Genomic DNA, 17,258 nt, shown 5'->3' with positions numbered 1-17,258 from the left:
CTTTTTCATACAGCTGCTCGTTGCTGTCTCCCCTTATAGCTTATTTTTGAAGGCATGCAGACCACCATGTCTAAGTAGTCTCTTGTTTTAAAGGTTAGAGGGATTTTCTCAAATCAGTTCTGCTCCCCTGTGCCTTCTTGGCCTTATGTGACATGTACGTTTATGCAATCGGCCTGGGTCTACCCAGAGAGCCCTTGACTTGCAGGGCAGTACTGGTATGCTGTGCTCAGGGCTTTGTGAAGTCCTGTCTGAATTGCTAAGAGGTGGAGGGCTGCATATTCCCCTGGTAACACTGACTGTGTAAAACCAGTGTTTCTAATGGTTATGGTAAGTAATGGAGAGCTCACACTTTTGTTTCTTATGTGAATTGGAATATTTCAGTCTCCCCACCTCAAATAGACACCACTCCCCTATTTCTGGAAGTGTGTCTGTCACCTTCCTTCCTCTCTTTGTTAAAAGGGCTTCACTCAAATCAGAGAACAGAAGCTTCAAGCTGGCTCTTCCTGGGGTCTTCCCTAAAACACCACTGTTTCTATACCAAGGCTACCTCTGCTTTGTGGAAATGGCCATTTCATCCTATGCAGTGCTGAGCTGGAAGCAAGGAGGCATCCATGCTCTAAGTGTCAAAAGTACCCCTGCATCTCTGCAGCGAGTCCTAATATCTGCAGTTAACTTTGTGATTAATCTGATAGTAATATGGAGAATGTGAGAATTCTTTACCCTCTTACAAGCACATGAAAATCAGTGCTTTAGAAAAGCAAGCGCCGGTTTTCAGCCTCCACCCTAACCTCGGCTACCCGCTGCTATGGAGACAGTCTCACCGAGCTACAGCACTGCAACGCGGCTCTGACAGCACTTGTGCAACAGCTGAACAACCCCATTTTCCGGGGCTGCTGATGGCAAACTGATGGTGCCCAGGTATAAAACTGAGCATTGCCTTATGAACTTCCTGAAAACACCTGCGTAATCCCCCAAGGCCCAAATTCTGCCCCCCACCTTAAATCTGCGGGAGATTGGCTGATGGCTTTGTTAGTGCCAGGATTTGGACTTCAGTGAATGAGGTGAGGCTGTTTCTCTAAAGCTAAAGGCAGGTACCTGCTAATCAAATGACACGCTGAAAATCCCTCCTTCCAGCACCAGCTCTGCTCTCTGAGGTGCAAATTTAAAGGCCGGGTCCTTGGGGCAAAAACACAAATGCTGCCATTTTCCAAGAGGTTCAGCTCTGTTCTCATTGTGAGATCTAGAATAAACACCTCCTGCTTAACAGGCTGGCTGCTTGAGCTCAGTTTATTTGCTTAATGCACACTGCCCTGTCTTTCTGTGACCTTTAATTTTTATTATGTCTTTTGTAGAGATGGGGGAACAGCAGGATGGAGCGGGAATACAGAGCAGGTATGCAACTGAGTAAAGTCTGGGGATTTGGAGAGCTTTATAACAGGGGGCTTTAAAATTATCGACGGGACAAACGGGGAAATATCAGTGAAAAGAAAAGCAATGTACTTTGTCACTTACTACAGCGATAGGAACTGTGGCCTTGTCCATTACTGTCCCTCTTTTGAGGTGAGGACAGCAAAGCTATGCTAGATGGTGCTTCAAGCTGGAGATGTTTCAGGATAGCCATAGCCTTTCCGTCTTCTAAGAGATGAAGACAACATGCTGAAAGCTGAGCAGACCCTATGTGATGGGCTCCCGGAGAGACGAAGCTTTCTCTTGAACCTTACATAGGAAACTTCTACAGCAACAATCCCTCTCCTTCCCAAAGGGAGCAGCTCCTGTAGCAAGGTACAACAAGGTGGGGACAACTATTGCCCCAAATCCCCTTCCAGAGAAGCTTGGATAACTCTCAGTGTGGTCAGAAGCTTTTGTACTTTGGTGTTTTTTTTTTTCCTTTCTGGTCAAAAATAATTGTGATTGTCTGAATTGGATGTCTACAGAGCCAGCACCCATAACCAGCGAAGATTGTAGAGAACTCAGCTGTGTGTTGGGTCAGGATCTGGCTTCTGAATGGACTATGCTTACATGACTAATTCTGAATGGCTGAAAACATCCACACAAACACTTTGCACCTTCAAGTATTCCTCCCTACTTGGAGGGAAAGAAAAGGTTAAATTATGCAAATCATGAGTGGCCGGATTGGTGCAATATTTAAAGGAGAAATAACTTCCAAAGAAGACTAATAATTTATGGTCTAGAATAATTACTGTTGCATATACCATTGACTTCAGTGTCAGAGCCATCCAGATCTCAGGGCTAAAGAGGCTGGAAAGCAAACGGAAGAAGGAAGCTTTTGAAAATACGCAGGCTAAAAAAATCAGAGGGAACATAAGATGGAGAAACACAGCAGTTCTCTTGCTGGTGGATTAAAATGAGCTGGAGACAGCTGACGTGAGAGGCAGGGATGAGAATGGAAACTTTAACAGATGTAGGAAAGAAGAGTTTCTCCTTAGTGACTGTTGATAATATGTACGAGTCCACACTGAATCCCGCTCGGGGTAAAGTGCCAGGTTTTGCAAGGAAAGGGACTCTGCAGCGGAGAAGGTGAATGCTTATGGCTTGAACCCTGTTTTTCTCTGGTTTTCTGTTACCCTCTGTTCAATGTCCCCCCTGCATCAGCAGGGAGTGGGTAGATGCCGGCTGGCCTCTATGGGGTTGGTTTTGGGAGACTGAGCTGCAGTGGGAGCTATAATAAGCCAGCGGCATAGACATGCTCGCTGAAGCACAGTCTGCATTCATCCGAGCTGCTAAATTTAGGTCTCTTCCAGCAAAAGAGCATGTGCCAAGAGGCACAGGGATGAGATATAACTGTTGTATGAGCTGGAAAAAAAAAGAACCTGAGAGGGTTTATTTACCCATTATAACAACTGTACTTTTGGCATCAAAAGAGTCCCTGAGGATAAACACAGGGAAGACAAGATATGTATTACTGCAAGGCTGATTTCCCTCTGTCAGCCTCATGAGCTTGTCCAAGGCTGACCCTGGCAGTGTCCCATGGGGGTAACACTGAAGTCCCTTTCCCTGAAGTGTTTTGACTTTAGGGCAGCGCGATTTATTGGGGCAAAAAATAATCATCTTTATGAACATAATCATTCTTACAGAAATCATGGCTGTTTGTGATGCAAAGTTCTTAGGCAAGGGGAAACGATGCTTGAAGACCTGGAGAGGTGGTGTGGGAGTGAGGGAGACACGATACAGGTAAGAAATCCCCACAAACAGCGTGGGGGGATGACCAGGACTTCTTGCTCGAGGCTGTTGCAGCCTGTGTGCTCCACGCCATCGTCCCCCTCGCTCCCCCCTTGGGAATGCCCTTTTACATGACAGCATCAAGCGAGACATCAGAGGCTGGCTGTGCGCTCGGGCTGCAGTCAGAGAGCCCCTCTGTCCCCAGAGATTTTTACAGGCAATGCTGGGGAGCGTGGACGCCATCCCAGCCTGCCAGGCCACCTTTGCTTGCGTGGGTCTCTGTTTAACCCCAAATGTGCATTTCCTAAATGCATGTGAGGCTCCCTGGGGAATCTCTCCCTGCTCTGGATTGCAACCAACTGTTTGCGGAAGGGCAGAGGAGGGGAGCAGGGCTGGATTGCCTTCCCGTCAGGCGTTGGAGAAAAGCTGCTTTGCGCCGGCGAGTCCCACCCCGCTCCAGGGCGGGGACTTTGCCATCCGGGGCAAACCCAGCAAAGCTCTCCCCATCCCTGCCAAAGCACCCGCCTGGGACAGCAGGTGAGTGCCAAACTACCCGGGGGTCCCCTTTGGCACGGGGAAGATGTGGCATGGCTGGAGGTGCCTGGGAAGATGCCAAGCACCGGCCCCGCTTGCCAGACCGCAGCGGCTGGTAGTGCGGCTGTGCGGGAGCGGGACAGCCCTTGGCTGGGTGGACGTCCCGTCGGGGCCACGATGCCAAGGCGTTGGGGCACTGGGGCAGCCCCGCAGGGGGCAGGCCTGGGGTGAGGAAGGACGGGGAGGCAGGTTGTGGAAAGGAGGAAGATGGCTGACTCTTCCCGGGCACAGGGAGCACAGGTTTTGCTTCCTATTTCTGCCGTGGCCAAGCTGGCACGTCCTCCCCGCTGGATGCTGGAGCGTGGAGGGAATGGCAGGGGGCTTGTGAAGCGGCTTTGGGTGGGTGCACGGGCTGAAGTGAGGAGCACAAGCCTCTGCTAACTCAGATTTATAGTTTTGTTCATTTTGAGGGCAGTGGCCAGGCAAAGGCCGTTGTGTGGGAGGTGCTGGGATATTTCGGCTGGCTCGGGGCTCGCCAGCAGAAGGGAGATTCTGTCCTGAGCTGTAAATTGGGCTGGGATCAGGGTCAGTCACCCTGCTTTGAGCCTCAGACCTGCCCCGGGGCGCTCTGCCTCCCTGAAGCACAGCCAGCTGCGGAGGGAGCAGGCTGGATCCAGCACACGGGAAACTGCCGGCAGTGGCAGAGCCCTGGAAAAGCTGATGTGGTGCAGGGTGTGGGTTTGTGTTCGAGTAAACGTGCACCGAATGAAAGAACTAGTCAAACAAGTCCAGTGTTTGCCTTGCAAGGGGATGGGTCACAAAACGGTGGTTTTCCACTCCAGGTCCTAGGTGTAGGACCGGCAACATGTTTATGAGCTCAAACTTGGGGGAAAAAAAATCCCTTGTTTATATCCTGTTAAGCTGTTGGGAGCTTTGCTTGCTGGGAGCTCTGTGTGCTCTGTGCACGGTCAGGAAAACTTGATTCAGAGCAAGCCTAGGTTTGAACTGGCCAGCACACGTGATAGTTCCAGCTGGTTTCTGATAAATGACATTTAGTCTGGATTCAGCTTTTTGACGACATTAACGTGGATTTAGAACTGCCCGATTAGCTGATAAAGCCTGCCAGGAAAAGGTCATCCATGGAAAAATCTGAATAATGGGAGGGATGCCTTATACACCTGCACTCTGTCATCTGGCCGCAGCGTTTTGAGCTTGTTCGAAGCCAGGTTTACTTTATCGGCTAGGTCAGGCCTTTATTCCGGGATGAAGCAAATAACACCAGGACAGGGATTAGCCAGGGCACCTTAGCATGCTAGCTGATGCTTTGCATGCATAGTTTAATTCTTCAAAACACGGAGTTAAATCTTTTTCCTATCCTGAAGCTGTTTTCCCCCGTTTGAGCTGCAGGCCAGGAATTGTGTTAAGCTGTAGAGCGCTGGCAGATCTGACTGAGCACTCCCTTTCGGTCCTAGCAAAGGAGGTGGCGCGGAGAAAGGCTGAGGGACTTGGGTCTCTTTAGTCTGGAGAAAAGAAGATTGAGGGGGGATCTTATTAATACTTACAAATACTTAATGGGAGGGTGCCAGGGGGATGGGAGCAGTCTTTTTTCAGTGGCGCCCAGTGATAGGACGAGGGGTAATGGGCATAAACTTGAATATAGGAAGTTCCATCTTAACATGAGAAGGAACTTCTTTACTTTGAGGGTAGTGGAGCACTGGCACAGGCTGCCCAGAGAGGTGGTGGAGTCTCCCACTCTGGAGACATTCAAAACCCGCCTGGACGCTGTCCTGTGCAACGTGCTGTAGGTGACCCTGCTCTGGCAGGGGGGTTGGACTAGATGATCTCCAGAGGTCCCTTCCAACCCTAACCATCCTGTGATTCTGTGATGCCCCAGCAACAGTTCATGGAGGCACCTTCACCTGTGAAAGGGAGCAAGAGGATTACAGGGGCAGGGACCATTGCTGGAGAACCTGGCTGAGCTGCCGAGCGCTTCCACCTGTAACTTCAGTGGCTCATTTCTTGTGGCACCACACGCAGAAATACACTGGGAAGGGAACAGCGTTTGCAGATTGCGCAGTGGGGTTAGCACCGCTGCCTTTTGCAGTGCTCTACTCTGTATCTACCCAATGATGGTTAAGCTGGATGAAGAAACTGGAATCTCACAGTCAATATTCAATGTGACATTTCTGTTGTAATTTGATATTGCAGGAGCACTTGCCCTGAATCCAGTACATGCATCCTTTCCTCATGTTTTGCTTTCTTTCTGCCAGCTCATTTGCACTCAGAATTTCTCTGCCTCCTACCCTCTTTTCCTTGTTTATTGACCTTTCTTCTGCCCTCTGACTTACTAAACCAGCCTGTCTAACACTCCTGCTTCTGTGTACAAACCAACTGAATGGTAAAACTGCATCAGAAAAATATCTGTGAAATTCAAAGCCATTGTTTAGTGTCTGGCTAAAGCAAATTAAAAAGTTGGCTTTATATTTCTGTAAAAGATTAGAGAAGAGTAAAAATGGCTTTTCTGAGGTCTAGGTCATATTTTGACCCCTGAAATCTATCATCATATCACAGAAGACAAACTCAACACTAATAATTTTCCATCTGTTGCCTGATTGCACAGGGTGTAATAATGTACAGATGACCTGGAGAGCACTAAGGAGTGCCTGGGTATAACACATCTATGGCAAATGCCAAACTAAAAGTTAACACGCCCAAACAGGACCCTCCCATGGTATTCCAGATTTGTAAGAGTCATGTGAAGCATGAGCAAAGACGCTCCTGTTCTTGCACAACTGTCTGGGCTCATTGATAGCGGCTGTTAAGCACCATGAGCAGGATTAGGGAGCGATGTCGTCAGCCGCTGGCATCACTGCTTCTACTTAAGGGCTCTGATGTGAGCACCTCAGCTCATGCTGTGTTGAACTGGAGTTGCAGGGAAGTGAACCTTGTCCTAGTACTCGACATCCTGTCGACTGACCAGGGATATGGGAAACGCTTCGGGTGTGTTCACGTATAGGTCCTATGCATGAAAACAAAATTACGAGCAGAAAAAATAAACCCTGGGGAGATGGCAAATAAGCTATATATATAAAACTCTCGTTGAGGGTTTTACCAGTCAGTTAAAACTGCAGTATGAGGAATTGCACATTGCACCAACCTGAGGAGATGTTGAATACAGCAGATTTTAAGAGGGAAAATGTTTCTCCTGTCCCAGTCCTTGAGCGAGGTTGTCCTTTGTGTAGTCATCTAGACCTTGACGTTGTCTCTGCTTCCCAGGGAGCATCTGAAGGCTGTTAGGACAGTGCAGGCACCCTCACCCTAATTCACCCTCTGGCTCTCGCCTAGCAAGGTCAAAGCCATGTGCTTTGAAGGGCACAAGGAATCAAGTCTATTTTCTTTGCCCTCAGAGCTACACAGTCTGCTTCTCCTTGTAGCCTCAATTGGGCTGTCACGCTAGCAATAGAAAAGAAATTTCTTAAATTACTAGTGATAATCATCTGCTCATGCACCACATCCCATTTGCAGCCAGGGCAAACGCCCTGGCCCTGTGCTCTTAGAAACCAGCCTTTGTTCGGTCGGTACAAAGCAGGACTGGAAACTTGGGGATGCTGTTTTGGGCATTCACTAGGGCTGTTCAAGTGTTGCTTTTATTCCTCAGAGAAATTACACGGTTATTTAATCAGCCCTATTGACTGGCAAGGGTAGGTATAATCTATTAATTATTTGCTAGAAAACTTAACACCCTCTCTGTTTTTTTATTACAGTTGTCTAACTGCCTGAGGACTCGAACAATAACAGATTGACCAAATACAAAAGCGATGGTGAGTGTGTGTTTTCTGTACCATGCTGTGCCAGGCGTTTGCTCTGATCAGATAAAGGTGGGGAGCGTAGCTCAGATAAGGACACAGCAGGAAGAACACTGTCACTGTCTGTCCCTTTATGGGGGGGTGATTTTATCACTTCTCTCTGCTTCCTTATACTAGAGAAGAATGACCTACACATATGGGCTTTTCAATTTTGGGAGTTAATGGAAAATCTGATCAGATATTAGTTCAAAGAGCATGAACTTCTCCAGATCAACTTCCTGGGCATATTATTCTTTCCAGGTTCCATGTGCAAGGTAACCACTTATATGATAGTTATCCCTGTGCCTGTTTCAGAAAGTCTTCACTACAGGAATGTTAAGCAGTGTTTTGCTGATGATTTTCATGGGAACATGGGGACAAAGAGACCGTGTAGTCCCACAGAAATAGCACTGGACAAGAGGCAGGAGAAACCTGTTTGTGAATCACTGTTTTGAGCAAAACACTGCACTTCCCAATGTGTTATTTTACAGAATGATGGTCCTTGGCTGCTCTTAGAGAAGTTGGGAGTAGGGCTTTGGGAACAACTTCTTCTATGATTTACTCAGAAAACTGCTGGGAAGAAGCCCCAGCTGGACTAAACAGAGATGCTGGGCTGCCTGCCATTATTTAATTGGAAACCAGATACTCCATGGGCAGCTATATGAAGATATTTCCTTCTTTTAGTTGTGTCCTTGTGGCTTATTTCTTATGTGGCTGGGATGTCCCTCTAGAACAAACTGTTTCTCTTTAGGGTAGGATGGAAGCCTGATATAAAGTCACTCATGTTTGGTGACTTTAGTTGTGGTTGCTGTGTTTGCATCTTTTGCATTTTATTTTTTTTTAATTCAACTCTACTGTATGCACATATCACTTTCAGTCTGCCTTTCCTAACTCCTCTCCTGTGGGTTTAGGCAACAATCAAGGGGGTCTCGAGTTTCAGTGCTGAGCAAGAAGCGCAGGGACTAAGGAAGGCCATGAAGGGATTTGGTAAGTTGGTCTCCCTCCACTGTTAAACCCTCTTTTCCCCCCCGCAGGCTTTGGGAATATTTTGTCTGGCCATTTGTTAGAGGGGAAGTCTGGCCATTTGTTAGAGGGGAATTCTAGCCATTTGCATTGCCCCACTGCCCTATGAGGGCACTGAAAGGACTTAATCAGGCTGAGACTTGAACTCAACTGGAAATCCAAGTCTTGGCCACAAAAACATCCTTAGTCAGGCTCTTGTCTTTCCTCTCCTGTGGTGTGGTACTGCCATGCTGCTGGCTGAGTTGAGGCACTACTGTACATTGATTTAGTCACAAGTGCTGTTGAGAACCAGGTTGTGTAAGGAATAGAAGACGTTGAGAACCAGGTTGTGTAAGAAACAGAAGATGGCTAATGGCACACTATGGATGAGAGCAGAACATGCTTCTGGTTCTTGTGCAAGCAGCCTAACTGGTTTCCATTGGTTTCTTCCAGGCACAGATGAAGATGCCATCATTGAGATCTTGACCAAACTAAATGTTTCCCAACGTCAGCAAGTTCTGATCACGTATAAAAGCAGTATTGGCAGGGTAGGTGATCTTCAGAGATTAGTGACTGTGGCATTAACTGGGAGATGCAGACAATTGTTGGGTTATGTCACTTGGGTGAAATGTGAACAACATCCTTGTCTTGCAGTAAGGTTAGCACAAGCTTTCCCTGGCCAAGTTTATTTTGGTCTTGTTCACTTCAGAGCAACTGTTCATCCAAGGAGGGTTGGAGTCTGAAGAAGAGTGGTAAATGAATTCTTTCTGTTCTTAAAGGCTGTATCTTCTCCCAACTCCTTTCTTCTCTCTCCATCTTCTAGGATTTGATTGATGACTTGAAATCTGAGCTGAGTGGGAATTTTGAAAGGGTGATCGTTGGTATGATGACTCCTACCACCATGTATGATGTGCATGAACTGAGGAGGGCTGTGAAGGTTTGGAAATCTTCCTTTTGTGTTCCCTAAGTTGTGGTCAATTAAGTATGATATGGCATAATTATACATTTATGATTAATTTCTTATTATTAACTTATATAATTTAAAAAAAAAATCCTAGATGCACATCAAAACAGTTGTCATTCTAATCTTGGATCTTGTCTTCACAATTCCCTAGGGTGCAGGAACAGATGAAGGTTGCCTGATTGAAATTCTGGCTTCTCGCACAAATGAAGAGATTCGGCGCATTAATGAGAACTATAAGTGTCGTATGTAGTGCAAACTGCAAGCCATTATCATACTGACTGAAAAGTCACTTGTGTGCATGCATGGACATGTGAAGAGGAAGGAGTGGGGTCCGTCAGCCTTTAAATGTGACAAATCAGCCAAAGCAACTATTCTAATTTGTCCAGAGAGAACCCCTGAGTTAAACAGGTGTCAACAGCAGGACTGTCAACAGCCTCAAGGATTAGAATTTCACTCAGAAATTGAATCAGTGTAAATAAAACAGGATGGGGTGGTTATTTCTATCAGTTGGATGTCTGTCCGTGTGTGGAACTATTACCAATTTTATACTGGCTGTGCTTCTTAATTTTAGCCTGGAGCACAAAATATGATGGCTGGACTGCTACGATGATGTTTAGAGGCCTGAGCACAGTTAGACACTTCCCTAGCTTACACCTGGCAAATGTGGTGGACAATCAGTGTCCAGGTGATGGACCTGTTACTAACAGATGTCATGTGTGTGTCCTCTTGCTAGAATATGGCTGTACGCTCGAGGAGGACATTGTCTCTGACACATCTTCCCTGTTTCGAAGAGTCCTTGTGTCCCTTGCGACAGTAAGTCCAGGCGAAGGAAAATGGGGGTGAATATTCTGTTGCTGATGGACATGCCTCTCACTTCAGTGATGAGGTGTTTCAGGCTGGTTTTTATTTCACTGACCCTGCATTTCACCTCACCTGCACTTCACCCCCAGCTTCTGCAGGGAAAGGAGTCTGACTCCGGGTATGCATTAATGTCATGGCCCAGTTAAAGTGAATTGTTGCTCATTTTAAAAGGAAGTACAAATCACATCTGAGCTGTATTTTGCTGTATTTGTAAGCTACTATTCAATTTTAAGGATCCTATTATGCCTCTCCAGTAACTTGTTTTGAATGGGGAATTTGCAGGATTTGCTTCTATTGGTCGCTCTGGTGAATTGAGTTTTTCATCCTTGTGTCTTCACAGGGAAATAGAGATGAGGGAACATATGTGGATGATGCCCTTGCTCAACAAGATGCTCAGGTGCGTAGCAATCTGCTTCCGTGCAAGAACTGTCTGTTCTTGCACATGTGATATGTGGTGAATCCCTCCTTTTTCTAGACCTCTTCTTTTTTCAAGGCAGAACAGTAAGCCCGAAGCTATGCTAGACAGCAGTGCCCTAGGCGGAAACCTGGGCTCTAGTCTCAGTTTTGACCTTTAGCGAATCCTCTTCGCTGTTCTGACTCAGCCAGTGAAGTGGGAATAATGGTTCTCGCCTCTTTTGCAGCTCTGTGGTGAGAGGTCTCCAGACAGGCTGGGTATTTGGGAGGGGAGAAGACAGTTCAGTTGAGAGTTGCTGTGCTTGGTTAGTATTTGTTGGAGAATATCTGTGATCTAGACCAGCCACAGGCCAGCAGTGCTCAAGCACTAAGAAAGTAAAAATCTCACATTATGTACACCTTGTCTTCTCAATGAGCCTTACTTTGTCCGTTCATAATGTCTTCAAGTGCCTGTATGAAGCTGGGGAGAAGAAATGGGGAACAGATGAGGTGCAATTTATGGCCATCCTCTGTACACGGAACAGATGCCACCTACTAAGAGGTAAGACTCTCTGCAGTGTCCTGGATTTTTTTCCCTTGTTTGAGGAAGACGCTTTTGTAGGAGCTTTGTACTTTTTCATTAACCGATTGTGAACTCTTCCTGAGACATCAGGTATCCTAGAGCCCAGTTGCATTCAGCTCTTTAAGGCCATTTTATTCCCTCCTGAGACAAAAAGGGACTTGAGGAAAAACATCAGTACAACTCACTCCAGCCTGTAAATTGCAGATAATGAAGTGTGACTCCCATTGGAGCAGAGCTAAGCATTTACACTGCCATCATTAACTAGCAGTTCTTGACAATGCTAGCAGCAGTGGTAGGCCAATTAGCAAGACAGTTGATGATTAAAATGAATGATTTCTGTGGGACAGCCCTGATTTAGCTTATAATGTCACAATAATGGTACAATGTTCATGCGGAGTATGAGGAGTTTGATCTTGCGGAGTGATCCTTAGTGGTTTACACACTGTCTGCCCTAAAGCTTCTCACTCGCTCTTTTTTTAATCGCTGACTCTTCCTCCTAGTTTTTGATGTGTACAGAGGGATTGCTAATAAGGACATAACGGACAGCATTAAATCTGAGATGTCAGGAGACCTCGAAGATGCTTTGTTAGCTGTGGGTGAGTTCCTGGCTTTTAAACTTTGTCTACAAAGTAATTAAAAAAATGGGGATATGGTATCTTGCCCTGGCTGGCTGTTCACATAGCTTCAGGAGGCAGATACTGTGTGTCTTTTTTGCAAGCTTCAGTGTTTTACTCTTTGCAGATACAATCGGGTGGGAAAGCTCTGCACTTTATGATATTGTTTGCTTTCCCAAGTGATGTTCTGGTAGCTGACATTTGCTGTCGGAAGCATTAAAGCCTTGAAGAAAATATTACTGTGCACTGGGCATGGAGACATGGATTTACAGCAGGTCACTGATTATGGATGTCTGCGTTCTACTTGCTGTTTGTTGGCCCTGAATTGCATCTTTACAGAATAAACACCTTCACTGAGAAAGTGCTGTAATGCTTTGGAAGACCTTCTCCCTCAGTTTTGATTGACCTTAATTCTCTTGTTCTTGTCTCCCTTACAGTAAAGTGTGTGCGAAATAAACCTGCATATTTTGCTGAAAGATTATATAAATCCATGAAGGTAAAGAGTTTTTGGTGTGAAATTGCTTGCTCCCCCCCCTCCCCTTGCCTTTCCATACTCAAGTTCGTAGCATGACAGCAATCGTTCGATAAAGAGAAACTCTGCCATTAACTGGGGGGGAGGCAGGGAGGAAGTCTGAGCTTTTATATGGACCTCTTTTCCCTCAGGAATCATAGAATCGTCTAGGTTAGAAGGGGCAATTTAAGATCATGGAGTCCAACCGTTAACCCAACACTGCCAAGTCCACCACTAACCCATGTCCTTCAGCACCACATCTACATATCTTTTAAATCCCTCCAGGGATCGTGACTCCACCACTGCCCTGGGCAGCCTGTTCCAGTGCTTGACAACCCTTTCTGTGAAGAACCTTTTCCTAATATTCATCCTAAACCTCCCCTGGCACAACTTGAGGCCATTCCCTCTTGTCCCATCGCCTGTTCCTTGGGAGCAGAGACCGACCCCCCCCCTCGCTGCCCCCTCCTCTCAGGGAGCTGTAGAGAGCAGAAGGTCTCCCCTCAGCCTCCTCTTCTCCAGGCTGAACACCCCCAGGGCCCTCAGCCGCTCCTCACCAGACGTGTGCTCCAGACCCCTCACAGCTCCGTCGCCCTTCTCTGGACACGCTCCGGCACCTCAATGTCCTTCTTGTAGTGAAGAGCCCAAACCTGAACACAGTTCAAGGTGGGAGCTCAGAGCAGTATCCTTACCCAGCGAGCGAGTATCACTCCACTAATGCAAAATGCTCTGATTAGGAACAGACCCCACAAAAGACCAAGAGCCAAAACCTTTGTGTTTGTGCTTTGCAATTGTACATGGTTGGTTTATTTCTTTAGGGCTTGGGAACAGATGACAACACGCTGATCCGAGTGATGGTGTCCCGCTCTGAAATAGATATGCTGGATATCAGAAGGGAATTCCTGACCATGTATGGGAAATCCCTCTACTCCTTCATTAAGGTAAGCTTTTCAGTGTTAGAAAAGGGAAGCTGGATTTGGAAAGCAGCTTAAAGGTGACAGGTGCCCACTTGACACCTATTGGGTATTTTAGAGGAGCTGGAACTAAGATGACTTTACATTTATGTACTGAAAATGTTCCTGAATGTTCTTAGTTCTTAAATTGTCAAAGAGGATGCAAACCCTACAACAAATTGTACGTGCTGGAAAGAATCCAGCCTTGTATGGAGTTGTAAAACTAATTGCGTTCCTTTTCTCTTCCTAGGGAGACTGCTCAGGAGACTATAGGAAAGTTCTGCTCAGGCTCTGTGGTGGGGAGGATTAAGGCTGCCTGCTGTACTGCCTGGGTGATGGGAAGCACTTGATCATAAGGATTTCTTTCTTTTTAATTTTTCCCAAATATCTTATTAATTGCTAAGAGCGTTGACCTAGGTTAGTTAATGCTCTGGTTAGATAATGGCCATTCCGGCTGACCCTTTTGATAGGCTTTTATGCTTGAAACACCCATTTGTCTACTAATTGGGCTAGCAAAGCCCATCTTGAACAGAATGCTGTAACCAAATATATAAAAGCTAAATTGTTTCCTGACAAGCTGTCCCTTTGCCATTGCATTCCCCAGCAAAACTTATCAACTGAAGCAAAGTGGGATGCAGTATATGAGAGGCTGCACAGGGAAAAGTTAACCTCATCAGTACACGGAGGATGCAGAATGCAGGCTTGCTTCAGTTTTTGCAAGATAATGTAAACACAGAGAAATCAATCTCCTAAAATACAAGCATGTTGATCTTAACTTGCCCTCTGTTAGTGTGGAGCATTAACAGCCTTGCTGCACTTTATATATATATATATATATATATATGTTGCCTATGGATCTGTAGGTAGGAAAGATGTCACTGGTGACATCAGAAAAAACTCTTGCTGCCGTAGTTACAAGCGAGCCCTGTATTCTTGGTCTGTCTTCTTTGACTTGTGGGAGTATAAATCATCATTATTACAAACCCTTCCTCTGGAGAAAGAGATGTCATTAGAATGGTGCCTTTTAAAGAATGACCTGTCCCAAAGATGCGTCTCCTCATCACTACCAGATGCCTTAGACTGGGATGCCTTGGACCGGGGAAGCTCACCAGATCTCGCCAGCGCTGGCAGGCTGGAGCCCTGTGTGACACTACTGTCAGAAGGTCCTGGTTTGTGCCTGTGCCTGGCCCGGACTTCCACACGGACCCCTTCCATGCTTTTTCCCCAGATCCTACACACCTGCCTCTTAAGCTGAGTGTTGTTTTCACTACACAAAATGTGGTTTGTGTTTGGTTTAGCAATTCTTGTTTTCTTTTTTTTTTTAGCTGTTGGTATATAATCCTGTTTTGAAGGCATCAGACTGATGTTAGAATTTGAAGGCACAAATACCCATATGGCCTACACCCATGTCTGTCACTCATTTTCTTCTAAATTAGGCTACTGTTGGCTTGAATAGGAGATACTTCTGTGGCCTCTAATGAAATTTTCTCTCTTGCTCTCTGTGCTGTAATTTGAGCTACATTCCTTAGTTTTGGTGAGAGAGGAGGCAGAGCTTTTTCCAGTTCTACTGAAGCCTTCTGCTCAGTGAAAGAAAAATTGTCTTACCCAGTACAACAGGCTAACAGATGCACTCAGGCTTGGGTTTGTGTTTAAATGCCTTGTGTTATGTTGCTGACTTCTTAAAAATGAATAAAAGATTCATTTCTGTACCTTCTGCCATGATTGTGTGTTCTGGGAGAGGTAATGGTGAAATAGCTGTCTCCTAGTTTTTTCATCAAGGTGCTGCTTCTCCTAAGCGTGGACCTCCGTACACCAGCAGAGTGCGGAGAGGCTGCAGGGAGACGTCTCTCGGCTCTTCAGCCCACAGTGGGGATTCCCGGGTGGAATGCTGCTACGGGGGTGAGGCCGACTCTTCCTTAGAAAAAGGCAAAACCAGTGGGACCAGCACAGGAGGATGCGGTAAATCCCCCTTCCAGCAGTGCTCTGGGATGTGGTTTATAAAACCCCATGCTGTGTCTGGGGGGGAATCACCAGTGGGGGGGTGCAGGCCTGCACACTGATGTCAAAAAAATATGGTTAAAAAGTTACATAAGTGCTTTGTGTAAAATTGTGATAGAACTTTGATTGAACTTTAGCTGAACTCCTGAAATCAAACCTTAATTGGGCCTTTTGCACCTGGACTAGATGTAGAAACAATTAAACTTAATTGTGTCCTTGCACAGCCACCTGGACTAGGCATAGAGACAATTAACTGAAATTTAAGATTAAAGAAATTGAATTGTTGAAGGATTACCATATCAAGAGCTTACTGCAGGTGAACAAGGCCCATGGAGGGAGTATGTTCCTGGTCTCTGATCTAAGAGTAGGATGACAGGACGTATAGTCTTTGGAATGGGGTTGAGATAACAGTGTGTCCAAGAGGAGCCTTCGGAGATTATAGTACTCAAAAACACACCTTCTTGTAAATAACGAGTACGCTAATTAAGGGGATCTTCCAAAATGCTTAACACATTGACCTGAATGCACACATGTGATGAGGGATGGTAAAGGAACTGCAGCTCACCAATCAGCTGTGTCTCATCGCTATAAATACTGGACTGTCAGAAGTGAGTGCTGTGCCGGCTGTTACACGCTCAGCATCAGATTCTGCAGAACTGAAATACAGGCAAATCTCGCCTCAGTGTGGTGATGGGTTTTCTTGCACACTGGGTGAAGAACCCTTATTTGGGGACAACATGGGGGGCAGACCATAGAATCGGCTAGGTTGGAAGAGACCTTTTAAGATCATTAAGTCCAACGACCAATTGAACACTGACATCTCCACCACTAAACGATGTCCCTCAACGCCACGTCTACACATCTTTTAAACACCTCCAGGGATGGCGACTCCACCACCGCCCTGGGCAGCCTGTTCCAGTGCTTGACAAACTTTTCTGTGAAGACCTTTTTCCTAATATCCATCCTAAACCTCCCCTGGTGCAACTTGAGGCCATTTCTTCATGTCCTGTTCCTTGGGAGAAGAGACCAACTCCCCCTTGCTACACCCTCCTTTCAGGGAGCTGTAGAGAACAGTAAGGTCTCCCCTCCGCCTCCTCTTCTCCAGGCTGAACACCCCCAGGGCCCTCAGCCGCTCCTCAGACTTGTCCCCCAGACCCCTCACCAGCTCTGCTGCCCTCCTCTGGACATGGTCCAGCACCTCAAGGTCTTTCTTGTCATGAAGGGCCCAAAACTAAACACGGTATTCAAGGTGGGGCCTCACCAATGCTCAGGACAGGAGGACGATCACTGCCCCAGTCCTGCTGGCCACACTATTCCCGATACAGGCCAGGATGCCGTTGGCCTTCTTGGCCACCTGGTCACGCTGCTGTCTCATACTCAGCCGGCTGTCCACCAACACCCCCAGGGCCCTCTCCGCCGGGCAGCTCTCATGCCACGCTGCCCCATGCCTGCAGCACTGCATGGGGTTGTTGTGACCCAAGGGCAGGAGCCGGCACTTGGGCCTGTTGCACCTCACACCATTGCCCTGGGCCCATCGCTCCGGCCTGTCCAAACCCTTTTTTGGAGAGCCATGTTGCCCTCAAGGAGATCCACACTCCCGCTCAATCCGGGGGTGCAGGCCCGCACCCCCCCAGCTCTGCAGGCGGCAGCACCAACAGCGATGCAGCCACAGCTCAAGAAGCCGGACGGCTCCTCTCGGCCACCCACCGCCAGGCAGAGAGCTGTGATGACGCCGAGGCACTTCCTTGGGTGCAATTACCGCTGTTTCCTGCGGCACCCGGAAGCCCGCCCGCCGCTACCCGCCGGCGCATGCGCAATGTAAC

The 17,258-nt window shown here is 47.0% G+C and overlaps 2 protein-coding genes across 2 annotated transcripts in view; both read left to right on the top strand.

Moving 5' to 3' along the window:
• The first annotated feature begins 7,476 nt into the window (after positions 1 to 7,476).
• On the top strand, positions 7,477 to 13,747 carry ANXA4 (annexin A4). The gene is made up of 12 exons (XM_009892969.1): positions 7,477 to 7,535; positions 8,471 to 8,546; positions 9,015 to 9,109; positions 9,385 to 9,498; positions 9,677 to 9,767; positions 10,259 to 10,338; positions 10,727 to 10,783; positions 11,248 to 11,341; positions 11,863 to 11,958; positions 12,414 to 12,472; positions 13,303 to 13,425; positions 13,688 to 13,747. The coding sequence occupies exons 1-12, from the start codon at positions 7,533 to 7,535 to the stop codon at positions 13,745 to 13,747; spliced, it is 948 nt and encodes a 315-aa protein (XP_009891271.1). The 5' UTR covers positions 7,477 to 7,532.
• Positions 13,748 to 17,095: 3,348 nt separating this feature from the next.
• The window catches only part of GMCL1 (germ cell-less, spermatogenesis associated 1), a 19,302-nt gene continuing 19,139 nt past the window's right edge, over positions 17,096 to 17,258 (top strand). The window contains exon 1 of the mRNA XM_009892972.1: positions 17,096 to 17,253. Coding sequence (XP_009891274.1) covers positions 17,096 to 17,253 — 158 coding nt within the window. The remainder of the gene's footprint in view (positions 17,254 to 17,258) is intronic.

The sequence above is a fragment of the Charadrius vociferus genome, unplaced genomic scaffold, assembly GCF_000708025.1.
Source record: "Charadrius vociferus isolate BGI_N301 unplaced genomic scaffold, ASM70802v2 scaffold1339, whole genome shotgun sequence".
NCBI classification, from domain to species: Eukaryota; Metazoa; Chordata; class Aves; order Charadriiformes; family Charadriidae; genus Charadrius; species Charadrius vociferus.
The sequence above is the reverse complement of the archived record's forward strand: the minus strand, read 5'-3'. Positions and strand labels throughout refer to the sequence as shown.